The sequence below is a fragment of the Bos mutus genome, chromosome 28, assembly GCF_027580195.1.
Source record: "Bos mutus isolate GX-2022 chromosome 28, NWIPB_WYAK_1.1, whole genome shotgun sequence".
NCBI classification, from domain to species: Eukaryota; Metazoa; Chordata; class Mammalia; order Artiodactyla; family Bovidae; genus Bos; species Bos mutus.
Genome location: NC_091644.1, coordinates 6,043,756 through 6,062,604, shown reverse-complemented (window position 1 = coordinate 6,062,604; position 18,849 = coordinate 6,043,756). Strand labels below are relative to the sequence as shown.

The 18,849-nt window shown below is 41.6% G+C and overlaps 1 protein-coding gene across 1 annotated transcript in view; it reads left to right on the top strand.

The window, feature by feature from the left end:
• Nucleotides 1-18,849, top strand: part of GLUD1 (glutamate dehydrogenase 1) — a 38,542-nt gene that overhangs the window by 7,366 nt on the left and 12,327 nt on the right. Inside the window, exons 2-6 of the mRNA XM_005909989.2 lie at nt 6,622-6,702; nt 7,227-7,282; nt 8,167-8,230; nt 12,623-12,717; nt 18,650-18,829. Of these exons, the coding sequence (XP_005910051.2) occupies nt 6,622-6,702; nt 7,227-7,282; nt 8,167-8,230; nt 12,623-12,717; nt 18,650-18,829 (476 nt within the window). The remainder of the gene's footprint in view (nt 1-6,621; nt 6,703-7,226; nt 7,283-8,166; nt 8,231-12,622; nt 12,718-18,649; nt 18,830-18,849) is intronic.

Below are 18,849 nucleotides of genomic sequence, written 5' to 3'. Positions count from 1 at the left end.
TTCACTTCCAGAAGGCTAAGATTTACCTCTTCAAAGTGCTTAAAATAAAAATTTTGATAATAGGTTAAAACGGTGAAGTGTTCCCTGCCTTCTTACATGGATACTTTCAAAAGCAGTCCTTAGCTCCTGAACTAAATACTCCTTCCTGAGGCTGAAGGAATTTTTGTGAGACTTTGAGTCTTTTCTATGGCCTTTACTTGCTGGTGGGTAGGTACTGGTTTCTCACTGCTTCTTTGCCTTCTCTCCTCACTTTAAATTAAGTTATGTTCTTTCATTGCGAATTAGGGGATTATATTATTGAGAAAATAGGTTCTAATGAGTAAATGCCAAGTGTAGTAGTGCATGAACTTTAATAAGTGTTGTAAGTCCTCTTTCCCTTTATGGGTTTCTATGCTTGTGGTTTCTATGCCAGGGCTTCCCTGGTAGCTCAGAGGTTAAAGCGTCTGCCTGTAATGCGGGAGACCCGGGTTCGATCTCTGGGTCAGGAAGATCCCCTGGAGAAGGAAATGGAAACCCACTCCAGTATTCTTGCCTGGAGAATCCCATGGACTGAGGAGCCTGGTGGGCTACAGTCCATAGGGTCGCAAAGAGTCAGACACGACTGAGCGACTTCACTTCACTTCATGCTTGTAGCAGAACTCTTGGCTATTGAGTATAGTTTCTGAAAAGACACAGTACAGGTGGGAATTGAATTTCTAATCCATAAATCAAACCCTATTAAAAGATCCAGGTTCAAGTGACATTTACAACCATTTGAATTTACATGAATGTATTTAGTTAATGATTCATCATAAAAAACAAAGCTTCCTTAGTCACTAAGAGCTTTTTGTATGTTTTGATTCTGAGTCAGCTAGGAAAAGGAAGAAAAATTCAAGCTACCCAGTAGTGGTTTTCACTGCATCTTTTTCAGTGTAATCAGCTCTTGTGTTTTCTTTACCGCCATAGCAACGTAGCCAGTTTTTGCTTTCGATTTTTTTCCTTCTAGAAAAACTTACTGTACGCCAGTCTTAGGCTCTTGAAGGTAGTAAGGGAAACCTTCAGTAATTAAGTTAAAAGGCTGAGACACATTTCATGCTGTGTGTGGTTTGCAGATGTCTGCATTTCACTGATGTTCTTTTCAAACATCTGGTTACTAGTTAGCTCAAAACAAGTATATATTAGGTTAACTTCTCTGGGGAATCCAAGGAATGATTACAAAGTTCTATTACGAAGCCTTCCTCCAATGTTACCAAGTTTGATAAGTAATAAACATTGTCGTGGGTGGTGTTTCTTTGGTTTACTCTGGTGAATTGAAAGCACAGATTACTGTCAGCTGTGGTCCTTGACTTTAGACCCCGTTTCGGTCTCCTTTTTAATTTTCGTTTTACATTGCAGTACAGTTAATTTGCAGTGTTAGTTTCAGGTGTACAGCATAGTGGTTGAGTTACACATATGTTTATTTCTATTTTTCAGATTCTTTCCCATAGACATTATTACAGAGCACTGAGTACAATTCCTATACAGTAGACCTACCCATACAGTAGGTCTTTGTTGATCTGTTTATATAGTGTGTATATGTTAGTCCCAACCTTCTAATGTATTCCTTTCCCCACCCCCCATTTCTTACGACGTTAGGCCTGTGGTCCACACCTCTAATCACCCAGTTCCCTTTCTAGGGTGCCCAGCTGTGGGCTTATGCTTTCCATTGGAAGCATCTACCTCCATTATTACATCTGTTGTTCAAAGACCCAACTGATCTCTTCCCAAACACTAGTAATGCTAATGTCAGCATAGGCTCTGAGACTTTACGATACCCAAAAACCCTGACATACTTTTCTCCATTTCTCTAATAAGGTTTGTTCCTTTTAGTTTCTGTCCCTGTACCCCATTCAGTCTCTGGTCTTGCTTACCTTTAGCCTTCTCTGCCACAGAAAAGAGGGAAAGAAAGGCTTGGTTCTATAAAAAATGAGACTATTCATACTGAAAATAAGGTCCTTCTTTCTTGCTTCATTTTGGTTTAAAATGTTTTAAGTTTTTCTGATTTTCTTTTATGCATGAGGGTATTTGGCTTTATGAGTAACTTTGTCTTAATGTAGTATCTCCCAATCCACTGAATTTACAAATTTAGTGGAAATATTGTCTTCTTTGCAGTCATATTCTTAGCATCAGCTAGAATGTGATGAAGAATTTTTCAGGTGGCAGTATATTTTTAGTGATTTTCTTTGATTTTCAGTCCCAAAGGAGGAAGAGTAACTAGCTATCCCTTGGGTGTAGGTAATTTCCTGTGTTACTGGAGTTTGTTAACCTGTTACCTCGAGTGTTTAGTGCAGAGTACTTGTTGACGTTGTTTTTTTTCCCCCTCATATTAATAGTGTGGGTCACTCTGTACTAGTATATCTGCTGATTTCCAGAATTAAAAACATTCATGTATCACTAATTAGAAAGTTAAAAGCATATGTCTTCTCTAGGCCAGGCAGCCCATGCACGGGTTTCTAGGCTCCTCTCTGTGTCTGCCCTTATCTGTTCCAAGGCTTATCCCCCTGACCCCACTACTTTCCTTGTAGTCATCCCTTGCCTCAGTTCACTGGGAGTCGTCGTTGGTTCCTAGCCTGCAGAAAATGCCTGTGGAATGAGAGGTAATTTATGTGACTACTGTTCTTCAGTGTCTTTGAGCTGAACTCTGTAAATGGGTGTGGCTAGGAGAGAAAAGTTCACTTTACAAACAGGAATTCCTGGTGCCATCCAGCGGAAACATGCTTTTTGTTACATGCACAGTTTCTGACTCATCATTCCAGGACTTCTGCAGTAAAACAGACGTTTTGTTTACACCATGTAGAAAGAGGGTCTGGTTTCCAGTGAGCATTTAAGTCTAGAACTTAAATTTCTCTCTGATTTCTGAATGTTAAATATTTCACACTGTTTTTCATTGAAGGCACTAGTTATAAGCACTGGGTAAGGGAAAGTAACTTTTCCCCCACTTAAGAAAGGAAGGGGGGCTTCCCTGGTGGTCCAGTGGTTAAGACTTCCCCTTCTAATGCAGGGGGTGCTGGTTTGATCCCTGATTGAGGAGCTAAGATCTCACATGCCTCCTGGTGAAAAAACTAAAACACACAACAGAAACAATATTGTAACAAATTCAATAAAAAACTGGTCCACATTAAAAAAAAGTCTTTTAGAAAAAAGAAGTTAATATAATTTAGTGACTACTTGCACAGACTCATATATTTAACTTATATGCAGAGTCCATCATGAGAAACACTGGGCTGGAAGAAGCACAAGCTGGAATCAAGATTGCAGGGAGAAGTATCAATAACCTCAGATATGCAGATGACACCGCCCTTATGGCAGAAAGTGAAGAGGAACTAAAAAGCCTCTTGATGAAAGTGAAAGAGGAGAGTGAAAAAGTTGGCTTAAAGCTCAACATTCAGAAAACTAAGATCATAGCATCTGGTCCCATCACTTCATGGCAAATAGATGGGGAAACAGTGGAAACAGTGTCAGACTTTATTTTTAGGGGCTCCAAAATCACCGCAGATGGTGACTGCAGCCATGAAATTAAAAGACGCTTACTCCTTGGAAGGAAAGTTATGACCAACCTAGATAGCATATTCAAAAGCAGAGATATTACTTTGCCAACAAAGGTCCGTCTAGTCAAGGCTATGATTTTTCCAGTGGTCATGTATGGATGTGAGAGTTGGACTGTGAAGAAAGCTGAGCGCTGAAGAATTGATGCTTTTGAACTGTGGTGTTGGAGAAGACTCTTGAGAGTCCCTTGGACTGCAAGGAGATCAAACCAGTCCATCCTAAAGGAGATCAGTCCTGGTGTTCATTGGAAAGACTGATGCTGAGGCTGAAACTCCAATACTTTGGCTACCTCATGCGAATAGTTGACTCATTGGAAAAGACCCTGATGCTGGGAGGGATTGGGGGCAAGAGGAAAAGGGGATGACAGAGGATGAGATGGCTGGATGGCATCACCGACTCAATGCACATGAGTTTGGGTGAACTCCAGGAGTTAGTGATGGACAGGGAGGCCTGGCGTGCTGTGATTCATGGGATTGTAAAGAGTCGGACACAACTGAGCGACTGAACTGAACTGCACAGACTCTAACAGCACACTGATAAAAGGGCTTTATATATAATAAGAAAAATGCTCGTTCTTAATAGTGCACTACTCTACCACCCGTATGAATTTATCTTGAGAAGTAATCAAAGTTCATTGAACTGCTTAAAATGCTATCCATTTAGAGTTTTTAAATGTACATTTCTTTGCTATTTGCCACTACTTTGTAATACTTATTATAGAAATGAAAATACTTGAGAGTGAAGTATTGACCACATGCAGACACTGTGCCAGCTGCCTCATACACATTATCCCAAGCAATTCTGGCGTGAAGCCTAGAGCATTGCTTATACCTCATTGCTCAACCAGGTGAGCAGGTGCAGACTTCCATTGCAGTTGCTATTTGGGTGGGGATTCACTTGTTAGAAAATGATGGGCACTACACCCAACCCAGATTCCTGGCCTAGCTTAGTTTCCACTAAATGATATGCCTGCTGCTTAGTCACTTCAGTCATGTCCAACTCTGTGCAACCCTATGGACTGCAGCCTGCCAGGCTCCTGTGTCTATGTGATTCTCTAGGCAAGCGTCCTAGAGTGGGTTGTCATACCCTCCTCCAGGGTATCTTCCCAACCCAGGGATCAAACCTAGGGCTCCTGCATTGCAGACAGACTACTGCTGAGCCACCAGGGAAGCCCCAGTAACATGCCTAAGTAATGCCTATTCATTAATTTGTATAAACACATTTTAGTATTTAAGCAATTTTTTAGCTTAACCAAGGAGATAAAAGACCTAAGATGTTATTGAAGGAAATTGAAGATAAAAAGAAGTGGAAAATATCCTGTGTTCATAGATTGGAAGAATTCATAATATTAAAATGTCCATAATACCCAAAGTAATCAATGGGTTTAATGCAACCCCTATCAAAATCTCATAACAGTTTTTCAAAGAACTAGAAAAACTAAAATTTGTATGGAACCACAGAAGATCTTGTATAGCCAAAACAATCTGGAGAAAAAAAGAATAAAGCTGGTGGTATCATGCTCCCTGACTTCAGACTATACTACAAAGTTACAGCAATCAAAACAGTATATTTCTGGCACAAAAAAGACACACAGATCAATGGAACAGAATAGAGAGCCCATAAATAAGCCCACACACTTGCAGTCAATTAATCTACAACAAAGGACGCAAGAATATACAATTGGGAAAAGATTCAAAAATAAACTCAAAACTTAAAGACCTAAAGGTAAGATCGGAAACCATAAAACTTTTAGAGAAAAACAAAGGCAGAACACTCTGACATAAATCATAGCAGTATTTTTTTTGGACCTGTCTCCTAAGGCAAAGGAAACCAGCAACAAAGTGAAAAGACATTATCTACTGGCTGGGAGAAAACATTTGGGTTAAATATCTAAAGTATGTAAACAGCTCCTACAACTCCATACTAAAAAGACAATCTAATTTAAAAGTGGAAGACCACAAATAGCAAACGTTGGTGAGGGAGTAGAGAAAAGGGAGCACACACAGTAGAGTTGGTGGGAGTGTTAATTGGTGCAGCCAATTTCTGGAAAACTGGAGGTGCCTCAGGAAAAATAAAGATAGAGCTACCATATGATTTAGCAGTTCCACTTCTGGGAATGTATATGAAAAAAATGAAAATACTAATTTCAAAAAGATACATGCACCTCAGTGTTTAGAAGCAGCATTATTTGTAATAGCCAAAATATGGAAGCACTCGAAGTGTCCAACAGATGAGCAGATAAAGATGTGGCGTGCATATGTTTTATATATTATATACATATAAGTATCTATGTTGTTATTCAGTTGCTAAGTCATGCCTGACTCTTTGTGACCCCATGGACTGCAGCACACCAGGCTCCTCTGTCCTCCACTGTCTCCCAGAATTAGCTCAAATTTATGTCCATTGAGTCGGTGATGCCATCAAACCATCTCATCCTCTGTCGCCCCCTTCTCCTCCTGCCCTCGGTCTTTCCCAGCATCAGGATCTTTTCCAGTGGGTCAGCTTTCTGTGTTGGTGGCCAAAATATTGGAGCTTCAGCATCAGTCTTTCCAATGAATTTTCAGGGTTGATTTCCTTTAGGATTGATTGATTCAATCTCCTTGCTATCCAAGGGGCTCAAGTCATCTCCAGCACCACAATTCAAAAGCATCAGTTCTTTGGTGCCCAGCGTTTTCTATGGTCCAACTCTCATATCTGTACATGACTGCTGGAAAAACCATAGCTTTGACTATACAGACCTTTGTGGGCAAATCTTTTTCTCTAAAATATCAGAATACTTGAATCAAATTCAGTGCTCATTCTTTTGGGGCATACAGGATCTTAGTTCTCTGACCAGGGATCGAACCTGTACTCCTTGCATGAAAGGCAAAGTCTTAACCACTGGGACACCAGGGAACTCCATCTGTTACTGACTCTTTAATGATAAGCTACTTTAATTGTTGTTTAAAAAGTGTGGACATTTTTGAGTTCTTCTATTTTTAACATGCTGGAAGGATGTTCTAAATACATCCCCTCCTTTCTCACCCCATCTTTTTTTTTTTTTTTTTTAACAACCAGGTATCCGTTACAGCACTGATGTGAGTGTAGATGAAGTAAAAGCTCTGGCTTCTCTGATGACATATAAGTGTGCAGTGGTTGGTAAGTGGTCTCCTTTGTTGCTACCTTATAAGAACTCTGGGAAAATGTTTGCATACAAGGTTACTTTTAAGATGTTAGAGAAATATACCTTAGGAGAAGTCTTTGGGGTTTGTTTTGCTTTTTTTAGGTTGTGAAAGACTTACATCATTTTTTTCTGTAAGTCTTGGTTTACCTTTTTCTAAATGGGAGACTTTTTATAGGAATTAACTGAATTTTCCTGAAGTGTAGATATTTGTTTAAATCCCTTTCTATACTCTGTAAATAAGACCAAACCATAGTACAAGAAAAATACTTTGTTACATTTTAGACATAGTAAGGCACTCGGATTAGATATGCACTATAATTTGTATACTCTTAGAATTTATATTACATCATTTTAGGAGAGATCATTGTGGGCTTATTTACTGAACCTTCTGAAACTAAAGCTAAAAGCATCACACTTTTATAGTATTACATAGTGCTTTCTGCCTTTTTAAGTCTTTTATCCTTTATATGGAATAACAGCTTTCAAACTTCTCTTTCAGATGTGCCATTTGGGGGTGCCAAAGCTGGTGTGAAGATCAATCCCAAGAACTACACTGTAAGTACCAAAATGACATTAGTGCATATGGTGCCTCTGCAAAGGGCTTGAAATCACTGTGCTTCTGCGCATCCCTAATACCCGTGAGATTAATGGGTCCTGTTGCTTTAAAAAGCAATGAAAAAACAAGCAGGCAGCTAACTCATTGAATGTTCTGCCATATAAAGGTTCACCTGCTTACATCAATGTCCTTTTTTATTTTCCTACTTGGTTAAAAGGTAATAAGTATACATTCATATTCTTAGGCATTTGTGTACATGTTTATTAAATATGGCTATAATGTAAATATACTATATATAAATATATCATATACTAATACAACTATGATCTGAGGTTTTTATGTTGGGATCTCAAGGTTCTAGTGTATGTAGTTTGGTAAAAATATTATGTATCCTATCAATTCCAAGTTAATGTTACTAATTAGCCTCTGTATTAAGTTTAATAAATTATATGAATTAATATCTGCATACAAACAATATCTATGTTTTTAAAATTGTGATTAGATGAAAATAAGCCCTGAGGATTGCTCATAGACTCCTGTACTGGTACAAGAAGGACAAGTGTGAGCACTACGCTGCTCTGTGTTGCTTGTTGCTCAGTCACTGCGTCTTGTCCAGCTCTGCGACCCCATGGGCTGCGGCATGCTAGACTTCCCTGTCCTTCTTAGGTAACCTAATTTTTGGTCTCAGAAATGTAAAATTTAATTTCCATTTAGAATGGAAATGCCTACTTTAGGAGCTGTTTTTCTGAAGATTACACAAGATAATATGAAAGTGTTCCATAAGTAGAAAATAGGATGCAACGGTTAGTTATCTCCTCTAGTGGTTTTTCTATCAAAAATTACTTTTTCATTGTTGTCATGTTTTCCCCTTTTTCCTTTACAGGATAATGAATTGGAAAAGATCACAAGGAGGTTCACCATGGAGCTGGCCAAGAAGGGCTTTATTGGTAAGTATTGCCGTGTAGGTTTCCACAGTGTGGGAACATCTGAAAAGTAGTTGTCATAATTCTAAACCCCTGCTTTTGTCTGTATATGGATACAGACATGGATGGGCTTGTCCTTTTCCTCTGAGAAATTGGGTTCTGTGTTAAACATGGCGAGCACACCAGGGCACGTTTGGACTCCGCTCTAAGAGAACAGCTCACGTTCCCAGTACACAGCGTGGACAGCGACAGAGGCCGCTGCACCTCTTCTCCTGTACAGACGTAACGTATAAGGTTCTTGAACCCTGTAACAGCGTTGAACCACAAGCACAGTCAACAGTGGTGGCATCCAAAAAGATTTCAGGAACTACATAATACCTTCATCATAAATAATTTTTAATATGCGAAAAGGAGTTTTGCAATAGTAATCCTGTTCTGAAAGCAGTGAGAAAACATGCTATTTGGAATCGGAGGCTGAAGCAGGCCTTTCCCTTCAGAGAAGTGGGCGCAGGCTGGGAGGTGTGGGGCTCATTCTGATGACTCACTTGGCCATCACTGGCTGATTCCTGGGGCCCCTAATGTTTGTTACTAGGAGCTTTTGCCAGTCAGACTAAATTTCTGAGGGTACTGACACTCATTTTATGTTTTTGTATCCTAGTATTATGTGTATCATACATTATTTTGTGTGAGATGTGAATATTCTTTGATGCATAATTATTATTTAATCCTTTTAAGTTTCAAGCAAATTAAACCTGTTGTCCTGAAAGATTCTGATCTGTGGTAAAAAATAAATAAATAAAATCGTTTGATAGAATTTTGCTACCGTAGTTTAACATAGTAAACTCAGAAAACTAAACAGGAAGGAAAAGCTCCTTTTTCTGTTTTCCTGACCCTCTGTTTTTCTTTCTCAGTATTCTTCTCACTGTTGACAAGTTCCTATTGACTTAATGTGTTCCTATTTTGAAGTTTTCCCCTTCTGGTAACACGAGACCTTTACTAGACTTGTCCTGTCTTCCATAGTGTAGAAGGCGTCTGGATTCTCGGCACGCAGCCTCCCTGGCGCTGCTGTGGGCTTTGCTTGCAGCCACTGTACAGGGGGAGCACTCACGCAGCGAGAGAGTAACTACTGATCCCGGTCGCCTGCATGATGTTTTGCATCATAGCTTAGCTTAAATCTCAAACATAGTTAATAGTCTTGAGTGGTATCAGACTTTATTGAGTTGTATTTTTTGCCCATATATAGAGTATATACAACTTAATTTTCTCTATATTGATAAGAACCCTGTAATTTCAAAGGTTAAAAAGTGATTCCTTGAAATACTGAAAGCTTAAATATTAGCAATTTAACTTTTTTATTTATGTATAAAAGCTTTACTAAGCCACTCTGCAACTAAGCTGACATCTGGGCCCAGAAAGCTTTGTAGCCTAAGAGGGAGGCAGTTGGCTTTCTTTTCCTCTCTCTAGGGCACAGAATTAGTCCTGAGCAAACCTGGCATCATTTCAGTTATTTTCTGACTTGCCTTTCCACAGAGTTTCAGATTATGAGTTAGACCTGAGTCTGGGTCCTAGCCCTGTCATATTGAATGAGTTTAAGGTCAGCTTTTCAATTTCTGCAAAAAAAAAAAAAATATTGTCACCTGGGGTTTTGGTAGGGATACTTGGAATCTGTTGACTTATCTGTTGTGTGTTGCCATCTTAACCATAGTGAGTCTTCCCGTCCATGAGTACTGAATGTCTTTCCGTTTGTTTACTCATATTTTACAGTTTTCTAGGTACAAGTTTTGTACTGCTGTTAAGTTTATTCATAAGTATTTTATTTTTTCTGATACTGTTCTAAGAGATACTGGTCTTCAGTATTCTTATGAAGTCTTTCATATCAAGAATGAAAGCATGATATACTGTATTTTAGTTAACTAATCCACTAAACAGGTTGTTTTGTATTCTTACTTACCATTTTGATGAGTGTATTTCTATATATTCCTGCCTTTACAGATTTAAGCGGGCACCACTTAATACATTTCCATCTGAGATCTCATAGGACATCAGCATTAGGACTGTCGTTCGTTACTTGTCACTGCCTGTGGGCTAACTTCTTGTTAGCTTCAAACCATTTAATTTGCTGCTCTGAGGAACTGAAAGCCAAGGTCTAAAACTTTCTGTACAGAGTAAGCTTTTAATAATAGGTCAAAGCAGGGTTCTGGCCTCATAGAATGAACTGAGAAGTGGTCCTTCGTTGTCTTTTTTTTTAGTTTGTGAAAGGGTGTTAATTCTGTTATGTGCGTTTGGGTATCGTCTTTTAAACTGTGGAGCTCCCTTCTCACCCCCCTATATCTCTGTGCACCAAAATTACCTGTTTAGCTTTACCTCTATATTCCTGCCAAAGCAGGTGCTTTTTTCAGTCAACTTTTTATCTTATTTTATTGGTACAGGATTGAGTGTTAAAAGGCTAGACTTTCACACCTGTACTTTGTAAGGTATTTGAGAATTTACCTGTAACTCGGGAATTGTTTGTAATCTGTGCATCCCTATACGTTGATTTTGTATGGAGTAGTAATAATACTTCGTGGTTTTACTTTGGGTGGTGGTGGTAATGGTTTAGTCCCTGAGTCATGTGCAGCCCCACAGACTGTAGCCTTCCGTGCTCCTCTGTCCACGGGATATCTCAGGCAAGAATACTGGAGTGGGCTGCCATTTCCTTCTCCAGGGGATCTTCCCGACCCAGGGATCGAACCATGCTTACTGCATTGCAGGTGAATTCTTTACTACTGAGCCATCTGGGAACCTCTAAAAGGATGCAGGAGCAATTTGTCATGTTAACGTTGTGGTTTTCTTTTTATAAAGGTAATGAGTTTGTATTTTACAGTTGAAACAATATAGAAAGTTATAAACAAGACTGAACTCTAAATATCGTGAAAAAGTTCACCTTTCTACACCTCTGCATACGTGTATATGGAAATAAGTATAGTGATTACACGTAGGTGTATACAGAGAAGACCTTCTCTAGTGGCTCCCTGGTAGAGAATCTGCCTCCCAAACTTGCAGGAGACACAAAGTTTGATCCCTAGGTTGGGAAGATTCCCTAAAGAAGGAAATAGCAGCCTACTCCAGTATTCTTGCCTGGAAAATTCCATGGACAAAAGAATCTGGCAGGCTACAGTCTAGGGGCTTGCAGAGAGTCTGACACAGCGTAGTGACTAAACAATAACAAGTGTATAAAGAAAGAGATTTATATGGATGGGAACTTAGACTTGCTAGACAAACCTGCTTTTTCCTCCACATGTACGTTTTAATGATGATTCCAAGTCATTTACATGGGTGCACGTCATTCTTCGTAACTGCTGAATAGTATTTCTTTGCATGATATACTGTATTTTAGTTAACTAATCCACTAAACAGGTTGTTTTGTATTCTTACTTACCATTTTGATGAGTATATTTCTATATATTCCTGCCTTTACAGATTTAAGCGGGCACCACTTAATACATTTCCATCTGAGATCTCATAGGACATCAGCATTAGGACTGTCGTCGTTACTTGTCACTGCCTGTGGGCTAACTTCTTGTTAGCTTCAAACCATTTAATTTGCTGCTCTGAGGAACTGAAAGCCAAGGTCTAAAACTTTCTGTACAGAGTAAGCTTTTAATAATAGGTCAAAGCAGGGTTCTGTCACAGGTAAAAGTCTTATGGGCTTAACATCGTTGCCTCCGCAACATGTGTTTTTGCTTTTTCTACTTGGTGAGGAGGGCTTCCATCCCCAGGAAGCAGGTGTGTCACTGTGCTGTGCCGCACACATGGCCTTCTAGCTGCCATACACACACACACACACACACACACACACACACACAGCCTTCTAGCTGCAGCCTCCACATACACACACACACATACACATAGCCTTCTAGCTGCAGCCTGCACACACACACACACATAACTTTCTAACTGCAGCCTACACACACACACACACACACACACACACACAGCCTTCTAGCTGCAGCCTGCACACACACACACACACACACATAACTTTCTAACTGCAGCCTGCGCACACACACACACACACACAGCCTTCTGGCTGCAGCCTCCTTGTGCCACCATGCTCTCTAAGTGCGGTTTAAGAAACTGAGGCCGAGAGAGGCTAAACTGGTTTGCCTATGCTTGCACATTCAGAAGTCTCTTGAGTGGTGTATCTGTTGTACAGAGCTAATTTCCAAACTCATAGCAAGTGGGAGAAGCTATGTAATGTTGTGTGTGTCCGTTTTGTAATGGAACATGTAGTGTGTCTATGATTTGAATTGGTAACCTAGATGAAATCTGAAGTTTTCTAGCCATGGTAGCCTTTTTATTATGGAGAACTGCAAGGATGTGTTTGAGATGATCTGCCTTAAACATTGGTGCCGTGCCCTTTCTGTGTGTCCCCAGGCCCTGGCGTCGATGTGCCCGCCCCCGACATGAGCACCGGCGAGCGGGAGATGTCCTGGATCGCCGACACCTACGCCAGCACCATAGGACACTATGTGAGTGCTCGCTGCAGCCCGAGGCTTCATCTGGTGTCTGTCAGAAGTGACAGTTCAAATGATGATGTACATAAGGGGAAAACTCGAGTTTGTCTCCACTCCTTTAATTATGTCTTGTTTTATATATTATTTTACTTCCTGTCCATCTTACATCATGAGCTTCCCTGGTGGCTCAGTGGTAAAGAATCTGCCTGCCAGTGCAGGAGATGCAGGTTCAATCCCTCACTCAGGAAGAGCCCCTGGAGAAGGAAATGGCAACCCACCCCAGTATTCTTCCCTGGGAAATCCCACTGATAGAGGAGCCTGGCAGGCTGCAGTCTACGGGGTTGCAAAAGAGTCAGACGCAACTTAGTGACTAAACAATAACCTTACATCATAAATGTAGTGAATTTGGGTTAGGCTTTTACTCACATGCAATCCTGTTCTCAACACTGGGATGGAACCCTCAAAGATCACCCACCAGGGCAGGATTCATTATAAGACAGTAGATGGGAAATAAAGAAGCATTCAATTCGAGCTTTTCCCTCAAAGAAACTAAGACACATTAAGCAGATAAGGTATGAAGACAGTGTAATAGCAGGGTGGAGAGTTTCTGAAAGCAGACTTCCTGGAAGGAGGTATTTGGTCAGGGCTAGACCTTGAACATGGATAGAATTCAAATGTGGGGATTTGGGGAATAGGCAGAGAAACTGTAGAGCTCAGACTGCCTGAAGATGAGGCACATTTAGAAAGGTAGCAGGAGATGAAGAAGTACAGGAAAGAATAAGAAAATACTCAAGTCCCCGTGTTTTTGTTTTCCTTGCTAGTCAGCGGGGAGCCTTTGATGCTGACTCTTCCTTAAGGGAGAGGGGCTGGCCGCAGCGTTAGGCTAGAGCAAAGAAGGCCTCCACAGTATCAGCATCCGCCTTCCCAGCCTGGGAGCCACATGGCTAGGGAGAAGCACCGGCTCAGAGTGGACTCGGCAGTACCGGGCTGCACATGTGGGACCAAGGCGAAGGACAAGGTTGAGTCAGAAAGAACCAGGAGGACCTGGGCCTCTGGGCTGCGTGGAAGCAGCGCCACGGGCACAGGACACAAGGACAGTTGGCGCTCTGTCCTTGAAGGGGTGGAGCCTTGCGAACCATGTACGGAACAGGAAGAGGAAGTAACTGAAGAAAGACATTTTGTTACCCAAAACCTGGATTCACCTTGATGGGTGTTAGGCCAAGACATGACCAGACTGAAGACTGGCTTGGTTTACTACTCAGAGCAAGTCAGCACTAGGGATCTTTCCCAAAGCACTGTCTCCCAGAACAGCAAAAGCGGGAACCTTTTAAGCCAAGGGTACATGCATATTCATGAAGGGGCTTGGGTGGTTGGCAGAGTCCAAGTTTTAGTTGACTGAACTTACTAAGATCAGAAAAGGTCAACATCTTCTTCCTTTAGATTTCAGTTGATCTGATGGTTGAATGCTGAGACCTGTTCAAGTACAAGCATCATGGACAGGCTTAGATAACAGAATGGCTTCTCTTTTGTGAGGAAGGCTTTGCCTGATCCTCTTCCTCTAAGAACTCCATACCCTAACTGTTCACAATTTATTCTAAAAATATAGAGAGATCACTTACTACATGCGAGGCTTATAAAGTACAAGCAAGGTGGGAAGGGGGTTCAGGATGGGGGACACATGTACACGCATGGCTGATGCATGTCAATGTATGGCAAAAACCACTACAATATTGTAAAGTCATTAGCTTCCAATTAAAACAAATTAATTAAGTTTTTTTTTAATTGGAGAATGAAAAAAAATAAAGTACAAGCAAGGTGTTCAATATAGTTGGGGTAAGGCTAGAAGGAAGCGTTTTGATGCTATGAAAAGAGTACTGGGAACCGAACCACGTCTCTGGAGTAGGATCAGAAAAGCCTCCTTGAGATGTGACCTTTTGGTCTACACTCTGAAAGAGGAGTACTTATCAACCAGGGGAAGTGGTGCTGGCCAAGGGTTAGAGGCAGAAGGAAGCACCTGGGTCCTTATGTGAAAAGCAGCGAACCTGAGAGGCTGCAGGAAGACTGGTAGCCAGAGTAGAGAGGGCACGAGGGAGGCCCGCAGGAGAGAGTCAGACCAGAGTCCTACCTTGTAGGTGACAGCAAGGACTTTGGTCTTTGTCCTGAAAACAGAGGGAAGCCAGTGAAATGCTAAATAACAGGTGTGTGCCGCAGAAAATGGGATTGTTGGGGAGAGAGGACGACACAGGAGCCCCAAAGCGCTATTGGCCTGCCTTAGAATTGAGAGGAATGGGCAGACTGGAGAGTGTTTGCGGGGTGGAGGGGAAGCAGTTAGTTACAAAAGAATGAGGACTACCAAGAGCTGTGCACTGTGCATGCTGGGGGTGCTTCTGAGCAGAGGCCAATTCAGCAACTAGGTTGGAAGAGTAAGGATGGAGCCAGCCTTCAGGGGGGCTGCTGAGAGTGAAGTAGGGCATGAAGAGTAGCCTTCACTTAAGAAAATGGCACTGGCGAGAAGACAACTTGAAAGGTGCCTGTTTTCCAAAGAGAAAGGTTTTTGTTGTTGTTTGGCATGTTGATTGGCTGAGGGCCACGGATTCATCTTTTAAGGGCCCTAGTGGAAAATCAGCCTTAGAAGAGGAGGAATATTGTTTCCTCTGAAAGAGAGGAAGGGGGCTACAGCATCTAGTGGAGACGTTTAGACTTGTCTCGTTTCCCGAAGCGACGTGGTGTGTGTGTGGCTGGGAGCGCTGGTAAACGCCCAGGGTTCTGGAACGGGCTCCTTCACACGCCAGCTCCGCGACCTGCGGCCAGTGCCTTAAGCCATCTGTGTCTCGCATTCCTCATCTAGAAAATAACAATAGTACCTAGTTCATGAGATGGTCATTAGGATTAAGTGAGTCGTAGTATAATGTGGCTCTTGGTAAACACAAAAATAAGTATAAATACTACACCAGGTAAAGTCTGCAAACCCCCTACGATAAAACAGGAGCAGTATGAGGCACTCCAAAGAACTTTGGTTTTGACTGCCATTCCCAAAGGTTGCTTCTCTGTGTTACCTTCTCACGTTAAATGAGCTCTGGGTGTGGGCTTTTTAAGCAAAGCATTGGATTGAGCAGGACAACGCGGTGGGCTGAACATTGTTACTTCCTGGCTGGTTCCCAAAGGTGACAGAGGAAAGTCTTATGAGGCTTTGCCAACTAAACCTTAGGCTAAACGCGGGTAAAAGACTGTCCTTAAAGTGACAGGAAATTCAGAATCGGGGCCGGGCCCGAGATAAGAAGCCATAGTTTTTGTTACTGTGTTCAGATGTGAGGGCACTGGAAAGCAAGCAAGTTCTCCACCCTGGCCAGGCTTTCCAGAACAATTAGGTATGCAGGGCAGCTCGCAGCCAGCCGGCACAGTGCCCGACCTCAGAGAGGATCGCTGTCAGCTCCAACATTTGCATTTTCTCTGTTCAAAAGCATTTGGCACCTGGTTTGTAATTCTGTATTCATAAGCATTAACTATTCATGAAGGAAAACTGTGGGAAAACTACTAAGACCATAAGTCACTTTACTGGGCCATTTTGGGTTTTTACTTTATCCTCTTTGTTGGTAATGATACAGCTAACACAATCCTAGTTCTCTCTGTAAAAGTATTTATTGTCACTTTTTAACTTCTCCAGCTAGAACATTGGAGGGTAAGGGATATGGTATGAAATAAGGCACTGTATCTTATTTCATATGGGTAGCAAATCACCTCAGTTTATTAAATACTAGATACTTTAGCCTCTGACGTAAAATGCTTCTTGTATTTTATATTGACTTCCTATATACATTAAGACTCTGTTTTCTCATGTCCCACCCATCAATTTATCTATTGCACACTGTTCTGGTTGCTACAGTTTCAGTTCAGTTCAGTCACTCAGTAGTGTCTGACTCTTTTTAACCCCATGGACTGCAGCATGCAAGGCTTCACTGTCCATCACCAACTCCTGGAGCTCTCTCAGACTCTTGTCCGTTGAGTCAGTGATGCCATCTGACCATCGCATCCTCTGTCGTCCCCGTCTCCTCCCGCCTTCAATCTTTCCCACCATCAGGGTCTTTTCAAGTGAGTCAGTTCTTCGAATCAGGTGGCCAAAGTATTCGAATTTCAGCATCAGTCCTTCCAATGAATATTCAGGACTGATCTCCTTTAGGATGGACTTTTTGGATCTCCTTGCATCCAAGGGCCTCTCAAGAGTCCTCTCCAGCACCACAGCTCAAAGCTTCCATTCCTCGACTTTGAGCCTTCTTCACAGTCCAGCTCTCACATCCGTACATGACCACTGGAAAAACCATGGCTGTGGCTAGACGGACCTTTGTTGGCAAAGTAATGTCTCTGCTTTGTAATATGCTGTCTAGGTTGGTCATAACTTGCCTTCCAAGGAGTAAGCGTCTTTTAATTTCATGGCTGCAGTCACCATCTGCAGTGATTTTGGAGCCCCCAAAATAAAGTCTGACACTGTTTCCACTGTTTCCCCATCTATTTCCCATGAAGTGATGGGACCGGATGCCATGATCTTAGTTTTCTGAATGTTGAGTTTTAAGCCAAGTTTTTCACTCTCGTCTTTCACTTTCATCAAGAGGCTTTTTATTTCCTCTTCACTTTCTGCCATAAGGGTGGTGTCATCTGCATATCTGAGGTTATTGATATTTTCTCCCAGCAATAAGTTAAATAAGCAGGATGACAATATACAGCCTTGATGTACTCCTTTTCCTATTTGGAACCAGTCTGTTGTTCCATGTCCAGTTCTAACTGTTGCTTCCTGACCTGCATATAGGTTTCTCAAGAGGCAGGTCAGGTGGTCTGATATTCCCATCTTTTTGAAGAATTTTCCACAGTTTATTGTGATCCACACAGTCAAAGGCTTTGGCATAGTCAATAAAGCAGAAATAGATGTTTTTCTGGAACTCTCTTGCTTTTTCGACGATCCAGCGGATGTTGGCAATTTGATCTCTGGTTCCTCTGCCTTTTCTAAATCCAGCTTGAACATCTGGAAGTTCACAGTTCATGAGCATTACTTTTTTTTTTTTTGAGCATTACTTTACTAGCGTGTGAGATGAGTGCAATTGTGCGTAGTTTGAGCATTCTTTGGCATTGCCTTTCTTTGGGATTGGAATGAAAACAGACCTTTTCCAGTCCTGTGGCCACTGCTGAGTTTTCCAAATTTGCTGCCATATTGAGTGCAGCACTTTCACAGCATCATCTTTCAGGATTTGGAATAGCTCAACTGGAATTCCATCACCTCCACTACCTTTGTTTGTAGTGATGCTTCCTAAGGCCCACTTGACTTCACATTCCAGGATGTCTGGCTCTAGGTGAGTGATCACAGCATTGTGGTTATCTGGTTCATGAAGATCTTTTTTGTATAGTTCTTCTGTGTATTCTTGCCACCTCTTCTTAATATCTTCTGCTTCTGTTAGGTGCATACCATTTCTGTCCTTTATTGTCCTTGCTGCTGCTACTGCTGCTGCTAAGTCGCTTCAGTCGTGTCCGACCCTGTGCAACTCCACAGACGGCATCCCACCAGGCTCCCCCATCCCTGGGATTCTCCAGGCAAGAACAGTGGAATGGGTTGCCGTTTCCTCCTCCAGTGCGTGAAAGTGAAAGTGAAGTCGTGTCCAACTCTTAGCGACCCCATGGACTGAAACCTACCAGGCTCCTCTGCCCATGGGATTTTCCAGGCAGGAGTACTGGAGTGGGGTGCCATTGCCTTCTCCTTTATTGTCCTTACTTTATGTTAAATTCCTAAAACCATGTTTCTCCCATCAGAAAGTACAATATACTTTATTATATATTTTCTAGGAACAAGAATCTGAAAAAGTGAGATTTATCTCTGTTGATGAAAGTATACCTTAAAGACACACACACTTCTAATGAGTATAATTTTAAGTTTTGCGCCCTTTTTTTTTTTTTTTTTTTACAGGATATTAATGCCCACGCCTGTGTTACTGGTAAGCCCATCAGTCAGGGTGGAATCCACGGACGGATCTCTGCTACTGGCCGGGGAGTGTTCCATGGGATTGAAAACTTCATCAATGAGGCTTCTTACATGAGTATTTTAGGAATGACACCAGGATTTGGAGACAAAACATTTGCGGTTCAGGTAAAAATGTTTGTTGCTCT